Below are 22,409 nucleotides of genomic sequence, written 5' to 3'. Positions count from 1 at the left end.
CTGCTGACCAGGTGGGAAGTAACTAAGTACATGTACTCAAGTACAGTTTACTGTAGTGGTACTTGTACTTTACTTAGTATTTCCACTTCTACTTATATATAAGTACGCAATCTGAGTACTTCTCCCTGGTAGAGGTAAAGCCAATCTTAATAGTTTCGTGTGATGCATGTTAAGTATGGAAATTTTTCCTCGTACAAAACAACTCACAAATCAACAAAGGTTCAAATCATCCGTCTGAGCTGTTCTTTACTAAAAGTCTTGAGTTGAAGGGGGAAGAAAACAGACCAAAAACATAAATAGCTAAAATAAAAAATAGGTTTCTTCTTAAATCACATTGGTGTTGTTACTGCCGGTGTCCAGCAGGGGGCGACATCACTGCATTGATGTTTTACTAATTGATAAAAAGCTGTTCAAGCTAAACGTGTTTCTTTGAAGGCAGCATCAGTTTAGTGACTGCGTACTTAGGACACACACACGCGCGCGCGCACGCGCGCACACACACACACACTTTGTGAGAAAGTGAGTGTTACCGTCTGTGTGCACGTTATGATAGAAACGGGGACATTTCTGTATAAATGTATTAAATCTGTAAAATGTGAAACATCAGGAAACACAAAGAGAGCTGAGCAATAAATATTCTTTATATCAAAATCTGACAGAGTACAGTTTTAAAATGTAGAGCTGCAATATTAATACAAATGTACTTTTCTGTAGAGAGTGGGGTAAAAACAGGCCAAAGTAAATAGAAATTAATTTGGTGGTTTCCACATTTGGAGCTAATGGGAGACATGTTTCCTGATTCTCTACAACAGAGTTAGTCAGACACAATTAAGAGAATAAAAGCAGGTTATAAAAACCATAAGTTTCTTTAAATATCTTTAAAAAAAACTAATTTAAAATAACTTAAAAACCCACTAAACATCTTTACCTTTTACAAAGAGGATTTGTTATAAAATGTAATAATTCCAGCATGTTTAATCACCATATTTAATTCAAGCTTATACCCAAAAACTGCATTTATGGATCATTAACAATTCATACTTATTACCAGAAATGTGACCGAAAAGATGTGAAACCACTGGAGCCTGAAACACACCCAGTTACACCCACGTGCTCTACATTAAATATAACCAGTGTTTTGACTGCATTTAAACGACTGTCTTTCGTGGTGTAATGTGAAGTTGCTGCACACGCCAACAGTCATTTAAATTGTGTTGAAACCAGTTATAAGCAGTGGCGTAGTGGTCGTTCCCCCACTTTTGAGAGTGAGTGAGCGCGTGAGAGCGAGATTGTTTGGGATGACCTAATTAAAATAGCGTCCACCCAGTAAAAAAAAAATCCCGACTACACCACTGGTTATAAATCACCAATAAATACAAATGTGTCATTAAATGTACGTTTCAAACCAGATTCATCAGAGACTTATTTTTACCTCAAAATTAAAAAACAGTCTGGAAATGTCTTTATTTTTCCCGTTGAAAGTCAAGAGGATTCTTTCATTTACAGGAAATCTCTTTGAGAGCGTGACACGTGGCTGATGCGTTTTATAAAAATCTAAAAGTGTGTTTTGTATTAAATCTTCTGGAAGTGCTGCACTTAATCTGAGGATAAATTCAGGAGATTAATTCACAAAAACACGTCTGCTTTCGACTAAATCATTTCGTATAAATAACAGCTTTGGCCTGTGAGTGTCCGGTTGACCTCATGGAAAAAGAAGTTTATTTCGTGTACAATATTTCTGTATCAAAAAAAGCTACACAGATAATACATTCTTTGAGTGTAAAGCAACACGAGCTGCATGTCCGTCCGTCAGAGTGACGCCTCCTTCTTCCTCTTTAGTTAATAGTTCAGGAAAAGTCTTAATAACAAAAAGAGGAATAGCCCTTTAAATCCACCGCTGTGAGTCCCGTTGTCTCTGGAGGAAAGTGAAAATGTTCCTCCGGCTACCTGCTGCACGTTTGGTTATCCTGCTTCCTGATTGGTCCGTTTACGTCCAATGGCGGAGCAGCGTTGAGGCGAGCAGAGAAGACGACAGGATGCAGAGGGACGGGAAGATGGCTGCCGCGCCGCCGCATTCCTTAGCATTTTCCTGAGAAGTTAAACCAAAGAGTTAAGCAGATATCTCCATTCATATAAGAATTACTAGTCTTTTAAAGTGATTATTTATTCATTATCTGTGTACAGGTCGTCAGGGTTGCATTGGCTGAATAAACAAACTGTCACTGTGGTTGTGAGCAGGGATGAAGAGTTACTCTGATCTGTACTTGTTTGTATTTATTGCCGTTTAGAAATACTTTGCTACGAGGAAAAGTACTGTGGAAAGTACACAAAAGTTAAGTATGCTAGAAAATATGAACATTTAATAGTGTACCGTGTCAGAAACACACAATAAGAAAAAGTCAGAGCCAGTATGTTTAACATTTGGAAATAAAAAAAAGGCATTAAAAAACGTTGTTAGTTTGTCGAAGAACATGTGAGAGCAAAGTATTTAGACATATTAAACAAGTCAGAGTGTTGTATGTCGAAAAAAGTGAAAAAGTCATAGAATAGTTTGTCCAATAACATGAATAAATGAAAAAAGTTTAAAATGACTTAAAAGAAAACTGTGAAAGAAACAAAGTATAGTAATAATGATAAATATATTTGTATTGAATTTTCCTCCAGTTTTCTCACATACTATAATATGCTGTACATGCAATAGAGTCTCAATATGTCAGACACTGACCTTGGGGTGGTACGCGTGGCAGGACTCCGGTCTCCTCCTCACCTTCTGGGACTTCATCCTGTTGCACTTCACTGTGGCGTTATGTTCACTGACGTTAGGGAAAACACAACCACGGCATGTACCTGAACTCAGCACACAAACACAATGCATTTCAATCTAATTGAATCTAAAAGGACATAAATGTGTCCTATAGAATCAGAAATCCTTTATTAGTCCCACATACACTGAACAGCGTTTCATTTACTCGACTCTACATGTATATAATTAACTTCATTTGCATTTACTTCCATCATTGTGTCTCTTACACCACTCTCGAACAGTATGTCATTTCAATTTCTTCTTAAGTGTATTGTACGTTTCCCTCTTGAAGGAACCTTCAGTATTTATTGCCAAAAACTGGTGAAAATGAGGAATTACACAAAGAACACTCAGAAAATAACGACGTTACGTCCCCTATTTTCTACAGAGACTACTGTATATTGTTGTTTCCCTGCTGCAGTGCAGTGTGTGTCCAGCAGGGGGCGCTGCATGTGTTGTGTTTGAGGACTAAAGGATATATTTGATCTCTTTGGGCTCCAGCGGGATGGGTCCGTACTGACGGGAGCAGTCGCAGTCCGCCTGAGCCACGACTAGAATCAGATTACTGTCAGGGATCTGCTGCACCACGAACATCCTGAAACATGAGATTAACCAATCAGTAAACATCCTGAAACAGAATTCAACCAATTAACCAATCAGTAAACATCCTGAAACACACAGTTAACCAATCAGTAAACACTCTGAAACAGACCGTTAACCAATCAGTAAACACTCTGAAACACACAGTTAACCAATCAGTATACACCCTGAAACAGAAATCAACCAATGAACCAATCAGTAAACATCCTGAAACAGAAATCAACCAATTAACCAATCAGTAAACATCCTGAAAAAAACAGTTAACCAATCAGTAAACACCCTGAAACACAGGCAATCAACCAATCAAATCTTATAACTAAAAGTCATAATATCGTATAGTAGCTTTTCTATATGTCAAGAAGTGTGAAAACCACCCACTACGTACATTTAAACGTGTGTGTGTGTGTGTGTGTGTGCGTGCGTGCGTGCGTGTGTGTGTGTGTGTGTCGTACTTCTGGCAGCGTCCACACTTGATCAGGCTGTTTGCCTCTCTGACCGATGAGTCGTACATGTAGCCGGGGTACGCCGTGTCACAGGGCTGCAGCGCGTCCACCTTCTTCGTCTTGTGACCTGACACACACACACACACACACACACACACACACACACACACACACACACACACACACACACACACACACACACACACACACACACACACACACACACACACACACACACACACACACACACACACACACACACACAATGTGAGAACTTAAGTAAAACAAACTCCTTCTAATTTAGCATCTAGTGAATGAATGACAAACATCACAATGTCTTCACACACACCCCCCTCCCCCCCCCCCACACACACACACACACACTGTACTCACTGGTATGATAGCCGGCCTTGGCTGATTGGATGAAGATGGATCACGGTGATGATGATGATGGTGATGATGATGATGATGATGGTGAAGATGAGGCGGCCATATTGAAACAGAGTGTTTATAAATGACACACAGAGCAGTGATGAGGTGATTAATGACTTAAGAACAATTACCAAAATAAAGCTTTAACTTAACTTTGATATTTGAATGTTCTGGTAATTCATACTTTTAGTTAACGCATTCAATGTTGTTTATTTATCCCCCCCCCCCCCCCCCCCCCCATGGCCCCTCTTCTTCTTATAAGGCGTCCATGGGTTTCAGGAAAGGCGCTAAATAAATCCAAGATATTATTAATATGTTGTTGTTTGTTTTACTAAACTGAACACCTCTTAATATGCACAATTAGATGAATAATGCAGAATATAAGTCGATGTATAAATGATCATAATAATATACAGAATGTGATATAACCAGCAACAACATGTATTAATGCATAATCCATTCTGCACAAAGAGTACTTTTACTTTAAGTATACATTTGTAACTAACAGTTACGTATATTAATTTAGATTCAACTTCAAATTAAAGACTTATGTATCTAGATTGCGGTATTTATTAATTAAAGTTAAACATGTGACGCGTGTATAATGTTTACATGTCTTACCGTCCACAAAGTAGTCAGAATGCCAGAGGCCGCAGAAATTAAACTCCAGCAGGAACCTGACACACACACACACACACACACACACACACACACACACACACACACACACACACACACACACACACACACACACACACACACACACACACACACACACACACACACACACACACACACACACACACACACACACACACACACACACACACACTTTGTTAATCCATATATTTGACTTCCTGTTTCCGCTGACAGACAGATATAAACTCACATGAGAGCGTTGGAGATTATCCAGCGGAGGATCGCAGTGACGGCGTAGAACGGCTGAAGGAGAAACACAAAGATTATATAAATAAAACTGAATCTGGATTTTAATAAAGTGGAATTTATTTGACACGATGAGGAATGTTTTTAGTCTATATGTCAAGAGAAATTGAGAAGACAAAAAGTGTGTCAAAAAATAATGTTAACGCTTTCACACCGCAGTACTTTTCCCACAAAGGTTCATGAGAATTAAGAGCAGATCGCGTTCACCTTGGTTGCTGATTGGCTAATGGCTACACATGACAAAACATCGTTATGACATCATCAAGTGGCCAAAATCGGATCAGCTCATTTTCAGACAGGTTTTTATAGAAATGGATCAAAAAGAGAGAGAATCTTTGTTATAATTAAAACAAATAATAAATGTTTAAAACTCACGCTGAGCAGAGGCCGGGCGCTGTTGCCGTGGTGATGGCCGCTCCTACACATCGCCTGGTAGTCGAACAACGACACCCTGCAAAAACAAACAAACAAAAAAAAATAAACAAACAAACAAAAACATGCAAAAGCACTTCAGAAACATCTCGTATTTATCTCCAGACGTAAAACCAATTCTATAATCCTTCATTTGGTATTTTAATGTATCCATTTAATTAGATTTAAAACTCAATATGAGTTTAAAAATACTTCTAATCTATGTTAGATGTAGAAGTACTCAGATCTTGTTCTTTAGTAAAAGTAGAAGTACTCAGATCTTGTACTTGAGTAAAAGTAGAAGTACTCAGATCTTTTTCTTGAGTAAAAGTAGAAGTACTCAGATCTTGTACTTGAGTAAAAGTAGAAGTACTCAGATCTTGTACTTGAGTAAAAGTAGAAGTACTCAGAGCTTGTACTTGAGTAAAAGTAGAAGTACTCAGATCTTGTACTTGAGTAAAAGTAGAAGTACTCAGATCTTGTACTTGAGTAAAAGTAGAAGTACTCAGATCTTGTACTTGAGTAAAAGTAGAAGTACTCAGAGCTTGTACTTGAGTAAAAGTAGAAGTACTCAGATCTTGTACTTGAGTAAAAGTAGAAGTACTCAGATCTTGTACTTGAGTAAAAGTAGAAGTACTCAGAGCTTGTACTTGAGTAAAAGTAGAAGTACTCAGAGCTTGTACTTGAGTTAAAGTAGAAGTACTCAGATCTTGTTCTTGAGTAAAAGTAGAAGTACTCAGATCTTGTACTTGAGTTAAAGTAGAAGTACTCAGATCTTGTACTTGAGTAAAAGTAGAAGTACTTAGATCTTGTTCTTGAGTCAAAGTGTAAATGTAGTGGAGTAGAAGTACAACATCAAGTATTCAAGTAAAAGTACCTTCATATTATCTTAAGTGCAGAACTTGAGTAAATGTACTTAGTTACTTCACACCACAGAATATTAAGCCTTCCTCACATCTCTTATCTTCACGTTTATAAACTACATTTCTTTTATCCTGTCGTACTTTTTGAACATCCCCATCTTGATCAGCGAGGCCATCGTGGACCCGTCCACCTCCCCGAAGAACCGACCCACCTGAAGGACAACAACGTTATTAGTTTGTGACGTCAGAGACACGGACAGCAATGAAATCAGGAACCGAGCATTAATGCTACGTAGCACACATGAGAGGGTTTTTGTTATTGTTTTGGTTGTAAATGTCCAGTTTCGAGGCGTTTCGAGTTTTAATCTGTTAAAAATTGTACTAAAAGAGTCAGAATGTCGCTCACAACATTTGAAATACTTTCTGATTACTTGTGATCTTTTCTTCATAGTCTGTGTAATTGAAATGTGATTTTTTGAGCAGGAACCAGCAGTGTGGCATGTTTTTGTGATGAATGGATAATGCGTACACACTTAACACTTGTCGTTGTTCTTATCTGAGCAGGAAGCTGGGAGGTGCAGCAGAACACAAACAGATGATTTAAAGTGAGGTTTAAAGTGAGATTTAAAGTGAGGTTTAAAGTGGGGTTTAAAGTGAGATTTAAAGTGAGGTTTAAAGTGAGGTTTAAAGTGAGGTTTAAAGTGAGGTTTAAAGTGAGATTTAAAGTGAGGTTTAAAGTGAGATTTAAAGTGAGGTTTAAAGTGAGGTTTAAAGTGAGATTTAAAGTGAGGTTTAAAGTGAGGTTTAAAGTGAGATTTAAAGTGAGATTTAAAGTGAGATTTAAAGTGAGGTTTAAAGTGAGGTTTAAAGTGAGATTTAAAGTGAGATTTAAAGTGAGATTTAAAGTGAGGTTTAAAGTGAGGTTTAAAGTGAGGTTTAAAATGAGATTTAAAGTGAGGTTTAAAGTGAGGTTTAAAGTGAGGTTTAAAGTGAGATTTAAAGTGAGATTTAAAGTGAGGTTTAAAGTGAGGTTTAAAGTGAGGTTTAAAGTGAGGTTTAAAGTGAGGTTTAAAGTGAGATTTAAAGTGAGGTTTAAAGTGAGGTTTAAAGTGAGGTTTAAAGTGAGATTTAAAGTGAGGTTTAAAGTGAGGTTTAAAGTGAGGTTTAAAGTGAGGTTTAAAGTGAGGTTTAAAGTGAGGTTTAAAGTGAGATTTAAAGTGAGCTTTAAAGTGAGATTTAAAGTGAGGTTTAAAGTGAGGTTTAAAGAGAGATTTAAAGTGAGGTTTAAAGTGATATTTAAAGTGAGATTTAAAGTGAGATTTAAAGTCTGGCCCTCGGCTGCAGCACATCTGAATTATTCAGAGCGTTTCGTCTCTTTCTGTTCGGCTGCTCTCACTTTGTCTACTTCGGTGGATTTTACCCACAATCCTCGGAGGTTTCTCTGCAGGATGCTGAGTATTAACGTCAGGATAAAAACATGACTCTCTGTTACCGAGGGGAGCAGAGGGGGAACGTGCTGCAGGAAACTCAAATACATCAGCAGCCGGTTAGACTCCTGCCAGACGCTCTGCACGGCTCCTGCTGCAAATCCTGCATCTGTTCTGAACATCTTTTTAGACATATTCTTAATTTGTTTTGGGAAAGTTTTCGGACATATTTCACCATTTTCTTTAGGGTATTTTTCTGACTTTTTTACACATAATTTATTATAATTTATTTTGCTTTGATTTGGAAAATGTTCCCATAATTCTTTGAAGGTTTTGAAGTATTTTTTCACATAATCCTTTCAAAATGATTTTACCACAGTTTTTCACATAATATTTCTGGTATTTTTTACGTGTTCGACATATTTCAGATCATTTAACAAATATTTTTGGAACATTTTTGGGCATATTTCACACATTTTAGGGATTTTCCTAATTCCTACATTAATCTTAAATCTTAATTCACATATTTTTGAAGATATTTTCACAACATTTTAAACATTGTATTTATTGTAACTCCTTTTACATACTGTTGGCTAGTTAATCTGCATTATTACACCATATTCTGTACATTTTCCAGATGTTTTTGGAACATTTTTGCATGATTGTTTCCATTTTTCCATGTAAATATATTTTAACATATCATTGCACATTTTTGTTGACATATTCCATGCATCTTGAACAATTTCTTTCAGACATTTTTCACTTGATTATTATTGTTCAGTTCGTCACACACATTCAAAATCATCTGGAGGTACATGGGGATGAATGACTGTCATTTAAAATGTAAATACAACGGAGGAATGTAGTTAGTAGTATAAAGATGGATTAAAAGGGCACTTCGTTAAAGTACATTCTTGTGGATAATATTTAGTGTTTCTCAGAGTGACCTGCAGTCTTCAGACAGGATCTTTGCTTCTCTCTCTCTCTGCACTTCCTCTCCGACACATTTCTTTTAGTCAGCAGCAACTTCATTTCTGTCCTGATTAAATATTTACTGTGCCCTGCAAACAATACGAGCTGCACCCCCTCACCAGGGAGGATTCTGGGTGTTTTTCCACGAAAAAAAACTTCCTGCAAAGTCCAGAGCTCAGCAGAACGTGGAGGAAGCACTTTATCATAATATCTGCTTAGTAAGGACCAGCAGACACGCATACGATGAACAACGAGCTACAGTGAGATATTTACAATCTGCTGTTGAAGCTGTATTTACTGATCACACACGGTTTAACATTAAATAATCTCATTAAAGATGATCTGTTCTTGTTAGAAGTTACAGTCATTTAAAAAGAAAACACTTTATTAAAGCATCTCCCCTCCAGCAGATGCACAACATAGATTTATGTCCTGAGACTCATCATGTAATCATCCTAAAGTTGCTGTTTAAGTAGGCCAATTTGTGAAAGATAAAGAGAGATGTTCAATTCTGACCATGCCGCCTCACTCTGAAAGCAGAATCAGCCTGTAGTCTGTAGCCTGTATCCTCTAGCCTGTAGCCTGTAGTCTGTAGCCTGTAGCCTGTATCCTGTAGTCTGTAGCCTGTAGTCTGTAGCCTGTATCCTGTAGCCTGTATCCTCTAGTCTGTAGCCTGTATCCTGTAGCCTGTATCCTCTAGTCTGTAGCCTGTATCCTGTAGCCTGTATCCTCTAGTCTGTAGCCTGTATCCTCTAGCCTGTATCCTCTAGTCTGTAGCCTGTATCCTCTAGTCTGTAGCCTGTAGCCTGTAGCCTGTATCCTCTAGCCTGTAGCCTGTATCCTGTAGCCTGTATCCTCTAGTCTGTAGCCTGTATCCTCTAGCCTGTAGCCTTTATCCTGTAGTCTGTAGCCTGTAGTCTGTAGCCTGTAGCCTCTAGCCTGTAGCCTGTATCCTCTAGCCTGTAGCCTGTATCCTGTAGCCTGTATCCTCTAGTCTGTAGCCTGTATCCTCTAGCCTGTAGCCTGTATCCTGTAGCCTGTATCCTCTAGTCTGTAGCCTGTATCCTCTAGCCTGTAGCCTGTATCCTGTAGCCTGTAGCCTGTATCCTCTAGTCTGTAGCCTGTATCCTCTAGTCTGTAGCCTGTATCCTGTAGTCTGTAGCCTGTATCCTCTAGTCTGTAGCCTGTATCCTCTAGCCTGTAGCCTGTAGCCTCTAGCCTGTAGCCTTTCTTCTTTGAAAAAGAAGAAAATAAAACAACATAGATTAGCTCCATGGCATAATGCCGAAACCCGCAAAATAAAGCAAAAGTCGAGACAACTTGAAAGGATATGGCGTTCCACTAAACTTGAAGAATCTCGTTTAATTTGGCATATTACTCTCAATGAATATAAGAAAGCACTGCGTAAAGCGAGAGCAGCATACTACTCTTCATTAATAGATGAGAATAAGAATAATGCAAGATTTCTTTTCAGCACTGTAGCCAGGCTGACAGAGAGCCACAGCTCGACTGAGCCTTCTTTTCCCATAGCACTCAGTAGTAATGATTTTATGTGCTTTTTTAACGATAAAATTGTTACTCTTAGAAACAAAATCAATGACCTCTTGCCTTTGACCAGTATAGTGTTATCAACAGCTCCCGGAAACGTAAGTTCTAATAATATTACACTAGATAGTAAACTAGAATGCTTTTCAGCCATAAACCTTGAACAATTAAATTCAATGATTCTCTCTTCTAAACCATCAACGTGTATCTTAGACCCGATTCCAACTAAGCTGTTAAAAGAAGTTTTTCCATTAATTAGCACTTCTTTATTAAATATTATGAATATGTCTTTATTATCAGGCTATGTTCCAAAATCATTCAAAGTAGCAGTGATAAAACCGCTTCTTAAAAAGCACAACCTCGATCCAGAGGTTTTAGCCAACTATAGACCTATTTCTAATCTTCCGTTCCTCTCAAAAATTCTTGAGAAAGCAGTCGCAAAACAGCTGTGTGATTACTTAAGAAACTATGATTTATTTGAAGATTTTCAGTCTGGCTTTAGAACACAACATAGCACAGAGACAGCTCTGGTTAAAGTCACAAATGACATTCTAATAGCCTCTGACAAGGGACTTGTCTCTATTCTTGTCTTACTCGATCTTAGTGCTGCATTTGATACTATCGACCATGATATCCTATTGCAAAGACTAGAGCACTTAGTTGGAATACAGGGAACTGCTTTAGGCTGGTTTAGGTCTTATCTATCTGAACGCTCTCAGTTTGTACGTGTCAACGATGAATCTTCCATGCAAACCAAAGTTAGCCATGGAGTGCCACAGGGCTCAGTGCTTGGACCTATTTTGTTCACCCTATATATGCTTCCGTTAGGCAATATTATAAGGAATCATTCTGTAAACTTTCATTGTTATGCGGATGATACTCAACTATATTTATCAATCAAGCCTGATGAAATTAATCATCTAAATAAAATTCAAGACTGCCTCAAGGACTTAAAAACGTGGATGACCTTAAATTTTTTGATGTTAAACACGACCAAAACTGAAGTTATTGTACTTGGCCCGAAGAATCTACGAAACAAATTATCTAAAGATATATTAACTATGGATGGCATTAATTTGGCCTCCAGTGAGACTGTAAGGAATCTTGGTGTTATATTTGATCAGGATTTATCCTTTAACACCCACATAAAATCAATTTCAAGGACCGCCTACTTCCATCTACGTAACATTGCAAAAATCAGGCATATCTTGCCTCAAAACGATGCAGAGAAACTAGTCCATGCATTTGTTACTTCAAGGCTGGATTATTGTAACTCCTTATTATCAGGGTGTACCAAGAAGTCAGTCAAGTCGCTTCAGCTGATTCAAAATGCTGCAGCTCGTGTACTAACCAGAGTTAGGAAAAGGGACCACATTACTCCTGTTCTGGCTGCCTTACACTGGCTCCCTATAGAACACAGGATAGAATTTAAAATTCTTCTTCTCGCCTACAAAGCCCTTAATGGGCAGGCGCCATCTTACCTTAAAGAACTCATTATACCCTATTGTCCTACTAGGGCATTGCGTTCCAAGAATGCAGGGTTGTTGGTTGTTCCTAGAGTCTCTAAAAGTACAATGGGAGCCAGAGCCTTTTCTTATCAAGCTCCACTTTTGTGGAATCAGCTTCCAGTTTGTGTTCGGACGGCAGACACCCTATCCGTTTTTAAGAGTGCGCTTAAGACTTTCCTTTTTGATAAAGCTTATAGTTAGGGCTGATTAGATTCAGCCCCTAGTTTTGCTGATATAGGCTTAGTTTGTCGGGGGACATCTTACTTCTTCCTTCTCTCTGTCTATACCTGTGTACTCTCATGTTCCGATTAACCCAGCTTCCCCAAATTTCTTTCTTTTTGGTGTCTATATACGTCGGGATCCGGAGTCATGGATGATCCTGCGGTCCTGTGTCATGGATTGCGAGTCCTGGATCTTGAGTCGTGGCTGCGGTCCTGGATCATAAGTCCTGGATGGATATCCTCGTGGATTCATCTTCTTATTATACACACATGCATTTCAAAACATTTGGACTACCTATGTTGCAAATGTATTATCTTTTCAATTTACACACGGCATCTATTGCACGTCTGTCCGTCCTGGGAGAGGGATCCCTCCTCTGTTGCTCTCCCTGAGGTTTCTCCCATTTTTCCCTTTAAACTGTGGGGTTTTCTCTGGAAGTTTTTCCTTGTACGATGTGAGGGTCTAAGGACAGAGGGTGTGGTATTGTCATACTGATATTCTGTACAAACTGTGAAGTCCACTGAGACAAATGTAACATTTGTGATATTGGGCTATATAAATAAACATTGATTGATTGATTGATTGACTGTATCCTCTAGCCTGTAGCCTGTAGTCTGTAGCCTGTATCCTCTAGCCTGTAGCCTGTAGTCTGTAGCCTGTATCCTCTAGCCTGTAGCCTGTATCCTCTAGCCTGTAGCCTGTAGTCTGTAGCCTGTATCCTCTAGCCTGTATCCTCTAGTCTGTAGCCTGTATCCTCTAGCCTGTAGCCTGTATCCTGTAGTCTGTAGCCTGTATCCTCTAGCCTGTAGCCTGTATCCTCTAGCCTGTAGCCTGTAGTCTGTAGCCTGTAGCCTGTAGCCTTTAGCCTCTAGCCTGTAGCCTTTAGCTTTAAGCCTTTAGCCTGTAGCCTGTATCCTGTAGCCTGTATCCTCTAGTCTGTAGCCTGTATCCTGTAGCCTGTATCCTCTAGTCTGTAGCCTGTATCCTGTAGCCTGTATCCTCTAGTCTGTAGCCTGTAGTCTGTAGCCTGTATCCTGTAGCCTGTATCCTCTAGTCTGTAGCCTGTATCCTGTAGCCTGTATCCTCTAGTCTGTAGCCTGTATCCTGTAGTCTGTAGCCTGTAGTCTGTAGCCTGTATCCTGTAGCCTGTATCCTCTAGTCTGTAGCCTGTATCCTGTAGCCTGTATCCTCTAGTCTGTAGCCTGTATCCTCTAGCCTGTATCCTCTAGTCTGTAGCCTGTATCCTCTAGTCTGTAGCCTGTAGCCTGTAGCCTGTATCCTCTAGCCTGTAGCCTGTATCCTGTAGCCTGTATCCTCTAGTCTGTAGCCTGTATCCTCTAGCCTGTAGCCTGTATCCTGTAGTCTGTAGCCTGTAGTCTGTAGCCTGTAGCCTGTAGCCTCTAGCCTGTAGCCTGTATCCTCTAGCCTGTAGCCTGTATCCTGTAGCCTGTATCCTCTAGTCTGTAGCCTGTATCCTCTAGCCTGTAGCCTGTATCCTGTAGCCTGTATCCTCTAGTCTGTAGCCTGTATCCTCTAGCCTGTAGCCTGTATCCTGTAGCCTGTAGCCTGTATCCTCTAGTCTGTAGCCTGTATCCTCTAGTCTGTAGCCTGTATCCTGTAGTCTGTAGCCTGTATCCTCTAGTCTGTAGCCTGTATCCTCTAGCCTGTAGCCTGTAGCCTGTATCCTCTAGCCTGTAGCCTGTATCCTCTAGCCTGTAGCCTGTAGTCTGTAGCCTGTATCCTCTAGCCTGTAGCCTGTAGTCTGTAGCCTGTATCCTCTAGCCTGTAGCCTGTATCCTCTAGCCTGTAGCCTGTAGTCTGTAGCCTGTATCCTCTAGCCTGTATCCTCTAGTCTGTAGCCTGTATCCTCTAGCCTGTAGCCTGTATCCTGTAGTCTGTAGCCTGTATCCTCTAGCCTGTAGCCTGTATCCTCTAGCCTGTAGCCTGTAGTCTGTAGCCTGTAGCCTGTAGCCTTTAGCTTTACGCCTCTAGCCTGTAGCCTTTAGCTTTAAGCCTTTAGCCTGTAGCCTGTAGCCTTTAGCCTGTAGCCTGTATCCTGTATCCTGTAGCCTGTATCCTCTAGCCTGTAGCTTTACGCCTCTAGCCTGTAACCTTTAGCTTTAAGCCTTTAGCCTGTAGCCTTTAGCCTGTAGCCTGTAGCCTGTATCCTGTAGCATTTAGCTTTAAGCCTTTAGCCTTTAGCTTTAAGCCTTTAGCCTGTAGCCTTTAGCCTGTAGCCTGTAGCCTGTATCCTGTAGCCTGTAGCCTTTAGCTTTAAGCCTGTAGCCTGTAGCCTTTAGCCTGTAGCCTGTAGCCTGTATCCTGTAGCATTTAGCTTTAAGCCTTTAGCCTTTAGCTTTAAGCCTTTAGCCTGTAGCCTTTAGCCTGTAGCCTGTAGCCTGTATCCTGTAGCCTGTAGCCTGTAGCCTGTAGCCTGTAGCCTCTAGCCTGTATCCTGTATCATGTAGCCTGTAGCCTCTAGCCTGTAGCCTGTAGCCTCTAGCCTGTAGCCTTTAGCTATACGCCTGTAGCCTGTAGCCTGTAGCCTCTAGCCTGTAATCTGTAGCCTTTAGGTTTAAGCCTGTCGCCTGTAGCCTGTAACCTTTATCCTGTACCCTGTATCCTGTAGCCTGTATCCTTTAGCTTTAAGCCTGTAGCCTTTAGCTTTAAGCCTGTGGCCTGTAGCCTGTAGCCTGTAGCCTTTAGCTTCAAGCCTGTAGCCTGTAGCCTTTAGCCTGTAGCCTGTAGCTTTAAGCCTGTCTCCTTTAGCCTGTAGCCTTTAGCTTTAAGCCTGTCTCCTTTAGCCTGTAGCCTTTAGCTTTAAGCCTGTAGCCTTTAGCCTGTATCATGTAGCCTGTAGCCCAGTGCTTCTCAAACTTTTTTCAGTAATGTACCCCCTTTGAAACATTTTCTCAGCCAAGTACCCCCTGACTGACCCCGACCGTTTTTGATCGAAAAAGCCTATATACATGATTACCATATAGTGATGTTCCCTCAGTGTGTGATGTATTAACTCCTTCGTGGTATGCATTACAAAAAACTAAGGATATGTTCATCTTCATGCATGCAAAAAAATATAACACTTTTATAAAACAGATTTTTCAATTTAAGTAATATGTTATTGTGAAAAACTATAAAACAATACACACATTTGACATGTTTATATGAGGACCCCCTTGGTGGTTCTAGGAATGTTTTATATAAAATTGTCTTTTCTATTTAACTTATTGTACTAAGATTATTTTTTTAATCATTCATGGTATTTTTTTAATTAACCTTTTTTTTCTTTTTATAAATCTCACGTACCCCCTGCAGTACCCCAACGTACCCCCAGGGGTCCGCGTACCCCCATTTGAGAATCACTGCTGTAGCCTGTATCCTATAACCTTTAGCTTTAAGCCTGTATCCTTTAGCCTGTAGCCTGTAGCCTGTAGCCTCTAGCATTTAGCCTGTATCCTGTAGCCTGTATCCTGTAGCCTGTAGCCTCTAGCCTGTAGCCTGTATCCTGTATCCTGTAGCCTTTAGCCTGTAGCCTGTATCCTATAGCCTGTATCCTGTAGCCTGTATCCTGTAGCCTGTAGCCTATAGCCTGTATCCTGTAGCCTGTATCCTGTAGCCTGTAGCCTATAGCCTGTAGCCTGTATCCTGTAGCCTGTAGCCTATAGCCTGTATCCTGTAGCCTGTATCCTGTAGCCTGTAGCCTTTAGCCTGTAGCCTATAGCCTGTATCCTGTAGCCTGTATCCTGTAGCCTCTAGCCTTTAGCCTGTATCCTGTAGCCTGTATCCTGTAGCCTGTAGCCTGTAGCCTGTAGCCTATAGCCTGTATCCTGTAGCCTGTATCCTGTAGCCTGTAGCCTTTAGCCTGTAGCCTGTATCCTGTATCCTGTAGCCTTTAGCCTGTAGCCTGTAGCCTGTAGCCTGTAGCTTCAAGCCTGTAGCATTTAGCCTGTAGCCTGTAGCCTTTAGCCTGTAGCCTGTAGCTTCAAGCCTGTAGCCTGTAGCCTGTAGCCTTTAGCCTGTAGCCTGTAGCCTGTAGCCTGTAGCCTGTAGCCTGTAGCCTTTAGCCTGTAGCCTTTAGCCTGTAGCCTGTAACCTGTAGCCTGTAGCCTGTAGCCTGTAGCCTGTAGCCTTTAGCTTCAAGCCTGTAGCCTTTAGCCTTTAGCCTGTAACCTGTAGCCTGTAGCCTGTAGCCTGTAGCCTGTAGCCTGTAGCCTTTAGCCTGTAGCCTGTAGCCTGTAGCCTTTAGCTTCAAGCCTGTAGCCTTTAGCCTTTAGCCTGTAGCCTGTAGCCTGTAGCCTGTAGCCTGTAGCCTGTAGCCTGTAGCCTGTAGCCTTTAGCCTGTAGCCTGTAGCCTGTAGCCTGTAGCCTGTAGCCTTTAGCTTCAAGCCTGTAGCCTTTAGCCTTTAGCCTGTAGCCTGTAGCCTGTAGCCTGTAGCCTGTAGCCTTTAGCCTTTAGCCTGTAGCCTGTAGCCTGTAGCCTGTAGCCTGTAGCCTTTAGCTTCAAGCCTGTAGCCTTTAGCCTTTAGCCTGTAGCCTGTAGCCTGTAGCCTGTAGCCTTTAGCCTGTAGCCTGTAGCCTGTAGCCTGTAGCCTGTAGCCTGTAGCCTTTAGCCTGTAGCCTTTAGCCTGTAGCCTGTAACCTGTAGCCTGTAGCCTGTAGCCTGTAGCCTGTAGCCTTTAGCTTCAAGCCTGTAGCCTTTAGCCTTTAGCCTGTAACCTGTAGCCTGTAGCCTGTAGCCTGTAGCCTGTAGCCTGTAGCCTTTAGCCTTTAGCCTGTAGCCTGTAGCCTGTAGCCTGTAGCCTTTAGCTTCAAGCCTGTAGCATTTAGCCTTTAGCTTTAAGCCTGTAGCATTTAGCCTTTAGCTTTAAGCCTGTAGCCTCTAGCCCAGGCATCCTCGAAGTCCGGACTCCGGTCCGGATCCGGACCAAACCACAACTGTCTCTGGACTCTGAGCAAATTATACTTTTCATATGTGTTATCTGCGAGACATCGCCACAACGCAACGAGTCAAAAATGTTCCGCTATGTCCAACAACAAACAGCGCTCTGCATGTCCGACTGTTCCACTGTCTGTGTGTGTCTGTCAACGCATTGGTCCAATCACATTCAGCGTCAGCGTTTTTTCCCCCCACCAACAGTCTGCGAATCAGAGGAACGGTAGGGCGGGTCTTCGCGGAATGTGGGTGGGAAAAATGCGTGTGTTTAAAAAAAAAAAGTCAGAGCGAGAGTTAACAGCTCATCTAGTTGCATCTGTACTGTAGCTAGTGGCCTAGTTTCACCTACTGGGGTGGCATGGGGGGGCAACTGCTACCCTCAAAATAGGCCTTGCCACCCCAGCTGCCACCCCAGTTGGCAGCTTTGTTTTGAAAGAAAAGTTGTGGCTCATCGGACATTTATGAGAGAAAGTCTCTAATGTCCGAGTGCAAGTGAATGCAGCACTAGACGTACGTCTTGTGACCCCTCCCCCGGCCCTGGCGCGAGCGTGGAAATATGATAGGCGGCGATTTCATTTGAACGGTACGGCGCAAAACGAGAAGCATTCGGACCAAAGTACTGAAGGAGTGAGGTGCGGTCTACAATGACAGAGAAGAGACTGTCAGGTTGGCTGTACTCAGCATTGAATCAAAACGCACTAAAGCTGTTGATCTTAATCAGTGTGTGAGGCGTTTTGCTGAACAAGATGGTAATCGCCGCATTCAGCTGTAATAGACATGTCAACTTGATGCTCTGCTCACGGATGAGCATACAAAACTGTTAAGATGATGACCTTACGGGTGTAAATATATGTTTTTCTTTGAAACAGTTTTAAGTCCTGAGAAAGTCAAATAAGACGGTGTGCAAAACTGCCCAGCCAAAAAAAAGTAACCACTTTGATTGAACTAGGCCAGCAGGTAAGGACTTTCCACTGGATCATAACTGAAGTATAAAAGAATGCATGACTGAAGAGATGGAGACCATGTTTGAAGGCAAACTAAAAGAGGAAATAACAGGTCAAGCAAATCCCCCTCTCAGATTCCACAGCAACCAGAAGAACATAAATACTGGCTGGTGATTTGATTCATCAGCTTTGTGATGGAATACAAAATGCACAGTGCATTTCCTTAGCTGTGGATGAGTCCACTGACACCACTGACAATGCTCAGTTGCTGGTGTTTGTGAGTTGTTATGATGAGAGGCAAAGGGGGAGTTTGTTGAACATGTGTTGGGCCTGATGAACCTCAGTGGACAAACAAGGGGGGAAGACATTTATAAAGCAATAATGGGAATGCTGAATGAAAGAGGGTGCAGCTGCCTTTATTCATAACTGCAGCTCTTACACTGCGACTCTGAGGGATCAAGCACAGACACAATAACAATGAAAACTGCTGCATACAGATTATTTTTGTTTTTGCAACCTCGTGTTAAGAATCTTGTTGTAATTGTTTAAAAGTTTGAATGACCGTAATAAACGGACCTTTGTCTTATTGAAAAAAAATTGTTGGAGCTTTAAGATTTGTATTTGAGTACCCCTGCTCTAGCCTGTATACTTTAGCCTGTAGCCTGTAGCCTGTAGCCTGTAGCCTGTAGCCTTTAGCCTGTAGCCTCTAGCCTGTATACTTTAGCCTGTAACCTTCTGTTTCAACCCAGTCTCACGGCATTTCGTGAGACCCGTTTATTTTCCTCGCGGACGGCAAAAAACTCAGACTTTATACAATTTAAAATAAAAGGGTTAGGCGTAGGGTAAGATATTCAGTAAGAAAATATCGGTCTTTCAAGACCCGACCGGACAACAAGACGTGGTGCAGACATGAAACATACTACCAATATAAATACATTGCTTTTAAAATCGTTCTGTGACATGAAAAAAAATGCAAACATCGTGTCGGTGAACACAAATCAATAGATTAAATTAATTTTGTGACTATAACACGAAATGCCGTGAGACTGGGTTGTCTGTTTGACAAACTCTGAATTTACTGAGCTCAACTTAGCTCAAAGCTAGTTAGACTGGAGAAACTCAGCAAGAGTTAACTATTAAGCTATGTTTAGTGGAACGGCAGGCGCTGTTCCTGAGGGTTGGAAGCTAGCAGCACTGCCTCTAAAGGCCGCTACTCACCAACCTGAGACCAAAGAACGCGTACCGTAACACACCGCAAAGATCTCAGTCGACGAGTGGCAATAACTGTCCTTACCAGCAGGCGGCGGTCGTGTGTATTCCTCATTCAAAAGAGGCAACAGCCAATCAGAGTGATTTCTTTGTCCGATTCAACATCAGCAACAACGGTGCGGGACACACCAACCTGAGTAGGGCGCCGCAAATGCCCGACTGCCTCTGACTCCCAAAATCAGGTAGGTGTGTCAGGGCCTTAAAAGTGACTAAATCTAGCATTGTTTTAATAAATTCTTCTGGATATTTACCCCAACATGTTCAGAAGCTTACTGCTGTTTAAAGTTGTGCTCATTTGAACCTGATCATAACATCACCATGTGTGTGTCGTTTGTCCGGTGAGAAGCACTCGCTCTACAAAGTCAACTTTTCTTCAGATTTCACTCCTCCCGTGTGTGACTGTGTGTTGTTTACAGCAAAATGGCGCAGATTTTTAAAAGGCCGCATAATCCACGCATTTTTCCACAAAGTTGCGAAAAAAAAAGTTAACTCGTCTTGAAGTGAAGTAGTAGCTCGCGCATCACAGAAGGTAAACAACACCGTAGAGTGAACGTGTGGAACTCACACAACGAACATTTCTGCTAAAGACCGGGCAAAGCAGTACCCGATGTCTTTCACGAAAGTGGGGGGAAACTATTCTGCACCCCGTGCATAAGTCTTAGAGAAAATCGACGGTGGCGACCCACTTTGATTCATTCAAACATTCAAAAAGGCTTTCTGCTGCTGCGGACAAGAAAGCCAAACGACTCACGCTCACCGAGGGATCAACCTCCAAAACCATTTTGAGGGCTACAAGAAACGAAGTGAGTAGCCTACAAGATTGAAGCTGCAGATAACGAACGAGTAAATGAAAACAGAATGAGGCGGAGAAGTGTGTGTGTGTGTGTGTGTGTGTGTGTGTGTGTGTGTGTGTGTGTGTGTGTGTGTGTGTGTGTGTGTGTGTGTGATTAAAATAGTCCAATTGCTTTTACAATAAATAAATATTGAATGTGTTTAATTGAATAGGAAAGGGGTTTAACGTTTTTAAAAACCTTTGTGTCTCTTTAAATGTTACTCAGATTGTTGACAGTCCTACTCGCCCTAACATTAAGTCCAATAATAAAAGCTCCCTAATTGATCTCATTCTAACTAATGTTCCCCATAAAAACTCATCTGTGGGAGTATTTGCAAATGATCTGAGTGATCACTGTGCTGTAGCCACAATTAAGGACACTAAGGTCCAAAAGGTTAAACCTCGTATTATCATTAAGAGAGACACAAAACATTTTGTGGAGCAGGGTTTTGTTCATGATCTGTTTGGGTTTGATTGGGGGAAAATGGATCTGTGTGCTGATGTAGAAACTGCATGGTCTTATTTTTATCTTGGTTTTATTGAGATCATTGATAGACATGCACCCCTGCGTACATTTAGAGTGAAGGGACGAGACAATCCATGGTTTTCTGCTGAGCTGTCCAGTCTCCTTCATGAGAGAAACAAGGCCTGGGCAAAGGCTAGGCAATCAGGCTCAGAGGTAGAATGGCTGTGTTTTAGACAGCTAAGGAATAGCTTCACTTCACATGTCAAAAGTACTAAATCAAAACACTATCTGTCAGTAACCACAAAGAACCTGAATAATCCTGGAAAATTTTGGAAAGCCATTAAATCGTTATCCACTGGTGATATCCGTAATGAGCTACCTCCGTGCCTCACCACAGCCTCTGGCTCTATATCGGACAGGGCTACTATGCTAAATTGCTTTAATGAGCATTTTGTGTCCTGTGGCTCTCTGTTTGATTCTGTCACTAACTCTGCCTCTGTGAACACTACAGTCTGTGACTCTGAAAAACTTGTGTTGGAAAACCCTTTTAGTTTGACTCCTTTTACTGTTGATGTTGTTCGTGAAGCTTTAACCAAGTTAGATCCTAGGAAACCGGCTGGCCCGGACAACGTAGAACCTTTCTTTTTAAAGATAGCTGCAGATTTTATTGCTCCACCTCTCACTACTCTTTTTAACCTCTCCCTCAGCACAAACACAATTCCAAAATTGTGGAAGTCAGCGTATGTCCTGCCTTTGCTAAAAGGAGGGGAGGCCACCTTATTAAATAATTAACGGCCAATCTCTAAATTGTCAGTTCTGGCTAAGGTTCTTGAACGCCTAGTGAGTGAACAGGTAAAGGAGTTTTTATGTAAGAATGACATTCTGTCTAAACATCAGTCAGGCTTCAGAAAGCAACACAGCACCATCACTGCCACAATGAAAGTGGTGAATGATGTGGCGAGTATTTTAGATAATAAGCAGAGTTGTGCAGCTCTATTTATTGACCTTTCCAAAGCTTTTCACACCGTCGATCATCGCATCTTAAAGCAGAGGCTACTCAGTATTGGCATATCCAGCCATGCAGTGGGGTGGTTTGTGAACTACCTCTCTGAAAGGTCCCATTGTGTTCACTTTGATGGGCTGTCTTCTGAGTGGTTGAACATTGCTAATGGTGTTCCTCAAGGTTCTGTTTTAGGTCCACTTTTATTCTCCATCTATATCAACAGTTTAGGTGAAAATGTGGATGAAGCCACTTTACATTTTTATGCGGATGATACCGTGATGTACTGTGCAGGTCCCTGAACATTAATAGAACATCACCTCCCATCTTCAGAGCAATCTGACTATTATAACATTAGCGTTAAGAAAGCTTACTTAAATATCTGCCACAACATAAGTAACCGGATCAGAGTAACATTAAGTACAGTCCGCGGCATATCACATCATAATGTATCATCTCCTTATCTGAGTCAGCTGAGCCGTATCTGGCCGTGCAACACTCACAGTGTCACATACTGTATGCAGAAGTATTATTTTAAGCAACACATTAAGTTGAGGAAACACTCGAGTCAAATGTAATGAAAGTCAGATGGTGTCTTAGACGGGGCAGTGATATCATAAACCTGTTCATGTACGCATTCAAACACTTGTTCTGTTACCAGCTGTATTCACCTTGCAGGTGCAGCTATGTGGCTTTGATCCTGGATCAAGTGTTTAAGTCATGGATGTTTAAAGTTTAACTTCTTCATGTCTAATATCATAGTTGACTTTTCGTTCAGGAAGTATGACGCTGCG

The 22,409-nt window shown here is 41.3% G+C and overlaps 1 protein-coding gene across 1 annotated transcript in view; it reads right to left on the bottom strand.

Annotated features, from left to right (window-relative positions):
• Positions 1-184: 184 nt before the first annotated feature.
• The window catches only part of LOC307041222 (voltage-dependent calcium channel subunit alpha-2/delta-4-like), a 99,487-nt gene continuing 77,262 nt past the window's right edge, over positions 185-22,409 (bottom strand). The window contains exons 27-35 of the mRNA XM_079684545.1: positions 6,639-6,709; positions 5,599-5,674; positions 5,168-5,220; positions 4,900-4,955; positions 4,240-4,260; positions 3,856-3,973; positions 3,273-3,398; positions 2,726-2,813; positions 185-2,089 (exon numbers count right to left, since the gene is read on the bottom strand). Coding sequence (XP_079540671.1) covers positions 1,988-2,089; positions 2,726-2,813; positions 3,273-3,398; positions 3,856-3,973; positions 4,240-4,260; positions 4,900-4,955; positions 5,168-5,220; positions 5,599-5,674; positions 6,639-6,709 — 711 coding nt within the window. The 3' untranslated portion in view covers positions 185-1,987. The remainder of the gene's footprint in view (positions 2,090-2,725; positions 2,814-3,272; positions 3,399-3,855; positions 3,974-4,239; positions 4,261-4,899; positions 4,956-5,167; positions 5,221-5,598; positions 5,675-6,638; positions 6,710-22,409) is intronic.

Source organism: Notothenia rossii (genome assembly GCF_949606895.1).
Source record: "Notothenia rossii genome assembly, chromosome: 5".
Taxonomy (NCBI): Eukaryota; Metazoa; Chordata; class Actinopteri; order Perciformes; family Nototheniidae; genus Notothenia; species Notothenia rossii.
The sequence above is the reverse complement of the archived record's forward strand: the minus strand, read 5'-3'. Positions and strand labels throughout refer to the sequence as shown.